Below are 2,581 nucleotides of genomic sequence, written 5' to 3'. Positions count from 1 at the left end.
TATTATTAAACTAAAATCTCCAGCATGGGGAAGTGGGATGAGCTCGACTTTTCTCGACAACGTATTTGCAACACCACCATGTGTGAGGGAAAAGAAAATGACACCTCAAAACATTTCAGACATAAAAAGCTAAACAGGATGTAATTAAACTGAAAAAAATAGAAACTGGCATCAGATTGAAACCATTGAGCCAATGCTAAAAGATTATATAAATAATCACACCAAAATAGTTGTGTAAACCCTTAAACCATGATAATAAATTACATCCTTCTTATCCTTCAAACTGTCCAGCTCATCATGGGGATTTTCAAGGAGTTTACAAGCCAGAAATAACGCATCTTCAATTAAAATTACTGAACCCCCAATGCAAATTGTTAGAGATCAGAGTATGAAACTCACAACGGATCTACTGACAATCTCCATTATGGATGAATATCACAGCGACTGCTCACTAATTTAATGACAAATGGGAGCTGAAGGTCAGGGACCTGTGTACATCTGGTATGCCAGGGAGAAATACCATTTCTGGTGTAGGTCATCTCTATCATAATCAGTGAAGTAAGAGGCTACATTTCACATAACCATGGGGCTATGCAAAATGCTTCCAAATGATCTGGGTTGCACTTGACACACGTTCATGTAGAACTTGATTTTAAAGTCATGCAATCTCTACCCTCAACACTCCACATGTTTGAGGTGAATTACTGCTGAAGCAACTAATGAAGATCTTGATTAATTGTACCTCAGATGTTGCCTGATTTGCAAAGGTGTGACTCTTATGAATTCTGTTCATGAATTCTATAATGTTGAGTCTATATATTTGAAAATTTGGATTTGTTGTAAAATGTGGATCAGATCTCTGTAATGCTGGTTTTATTCAACTATTTAGCCTTGTTTTTGTGTAATTTTTACTTGGCCCACAAACCTAATCTTTTAAAAGAATTTGAACAAATTGAATTTCAATTGTGTGTAATCCTTTCTGCAAGTTCTGTATATCAGTCATTAAACATTACATTTGATGTTCAATATTTTCCTAGTTTACTTTCTTATATAAGCTTTCATAAGGTTGCTGAGTGAATGCAGAGGACACTTATATTATAGTCCTCAGAAGTTAAGAATTTTCTGCACCTGTGAGTTAAAACTGTATGTCTCAATAATCACATTTCCAAAATCAATATTAAAAATTAATTAGAAAACTGTTTTCCTTTCCTTTTTTTGTTTTGTAGTTTCAGCAGGTGGCTTCTTAGGAATATTTGTGGTACCTGCCACTGGAGCTTCTTTTCTTCTTCTGGCGGTTTGTGTATTTCAGACAAAAATAAGGAAATGGTAAATTACATGTTTATTTGTTTATCCTATAGCACAGCTACAATTATAATTATCTCATATTCATGATAAATCAACAGTGAAATAACATCTTTGTTCAGATTTCCAGAGATGCTAGTTTATGTAAAATAATACATTTATTTAGTGCCAGGGTCTTATTTTATGAAATCAAAATTAACTGCACAATTAGTAAACTTTCATTTGTAACATCTTGAGTCTTTAATATTTGATTGCCACTGTATTCTCTCTCTCTCACGTAGGTTGTATGAAAGACAACAGACTACTTGACAACAAGAACAAATGGACTTTGGCAATGCTGGAGTTGATCATGAAAAAGGGTGTATCAAAGAAAACTAACTGAAGACATGACTTAATGTAACCAAATAGGTTAAAAGTATATTCAAGAAATGCCCTTTGAACATCATTGCAGAGGTGATTTTCTCACATGACAGTCCTGCTTTAGCGAGTATAAAGATCTCTAAAGGCCTGAAAGTTTCCAGTAAATCATCAAATGTCATGAGGTGTTGCCTTGATTCTTTCATGCATGTTTGAGAAATCTTTTAATCTCTCATGGCAGTCATTCAGCTGTGCAAAATGCTTGGTGGGACCAAATGCCTCCTTCAAGGACAAAGGTCTTCCTCAGAGCTGCAGCTTGCATGCTTCTGAGCTACCATCTCATTGAGCAGCCCTTCCCCACACCCTCCCCAGATCAGCTCCTTCAGACTAGTCAGGAGCAATTAGCAAACATCTGTGTGTCTGCTGAGTTCATTATGGACTCATAATATCTTAAAGAGACAGAAACTCAATTTCAAGGTGTTATATTATGAAGTCAAATTTCTTTGAAGTTATATTTGATATATGCTGCATTTGTATATTTGCATAACAACTGAAGTTGTTATGCAAATATAAAAATCTATAGTTACTTGATTGTGCTATATGCGCTTTTGAACCATAAAAATTGAAACAATGACCAACACAATTGATGCTTAGGACTTTGGTGATGGCACTCATCAAAATGTAATGTTTGTTCAATTGTTGACTGTGTGGTGTTTTAGTTATATAACTTTGTAACTTTGAGTTTTTATAATGTAAAGCACTTTGAACCGCCTTATATCTGAAATGTGCTATACAAATAAACTTGATTGATGAATAAAATAACTCCATGTTGCTGCAAAGCACACAATGTTTCCCCTTTAATTACAATTGGCAAATGATAAATAAAAAGTACTGAAGTAATAAAAAGTACTGATATGTGGCC

The 2,581-nt window shown here is 34.4% G+C and overlaps 1 protein-coding gene across 1 annotated transcript in view; it reads left to right on the top strand.

Annotated features, from left to right (window-relative positions):
• The window catches only part of LOC103146462 (major histocompatibility complex class I-related gene protein-like), an 11,202-nt gene extending 9,176 nt beyond the window's left edge, over nucleotides 1-2,026 (top strand). Inside the window, exons 6-7 of the mRNA XM_007564396.2 lie at nucleotides 1,227-1,326; nucleotides 1,584-2,026. Coding sequence (XP_007564458.1) covers nucleotides 1,227-1,326; nucleotides 1,584-1,611 — 128 coding nt within the window. The 3' untranslated portion in view covers nucleotides 1,612-2,026. The remainder of the gene's footprint in view (nucleotides 1-1,226; nucleotides 1,327-1,583) is intronic.
• The last annotated feature ends 555 nt before the right edge of the window (nucleotides 2,027-2,581 follow it).

Source organism: Poecilia formosa, unplaced genomic scaffold (assembly GCF_000485575.1).
Source record: "Poecilia formosa unplaced genomic scaffold, Poecilia_formosa-5.1.2 Scaffold158, whole genome shotgun sequence".
Classification (NCBI taxonomy): domain Eukaryota; kingdom Metazoa; phylum Chordata; class Actinopteri; order Cyprinodontiformes; family Poeciliidae; genus Poecilia; species Poecilia formosa.
This window is presented reverse-complemented; position numbering and strand designations above follow the sequence as displayed.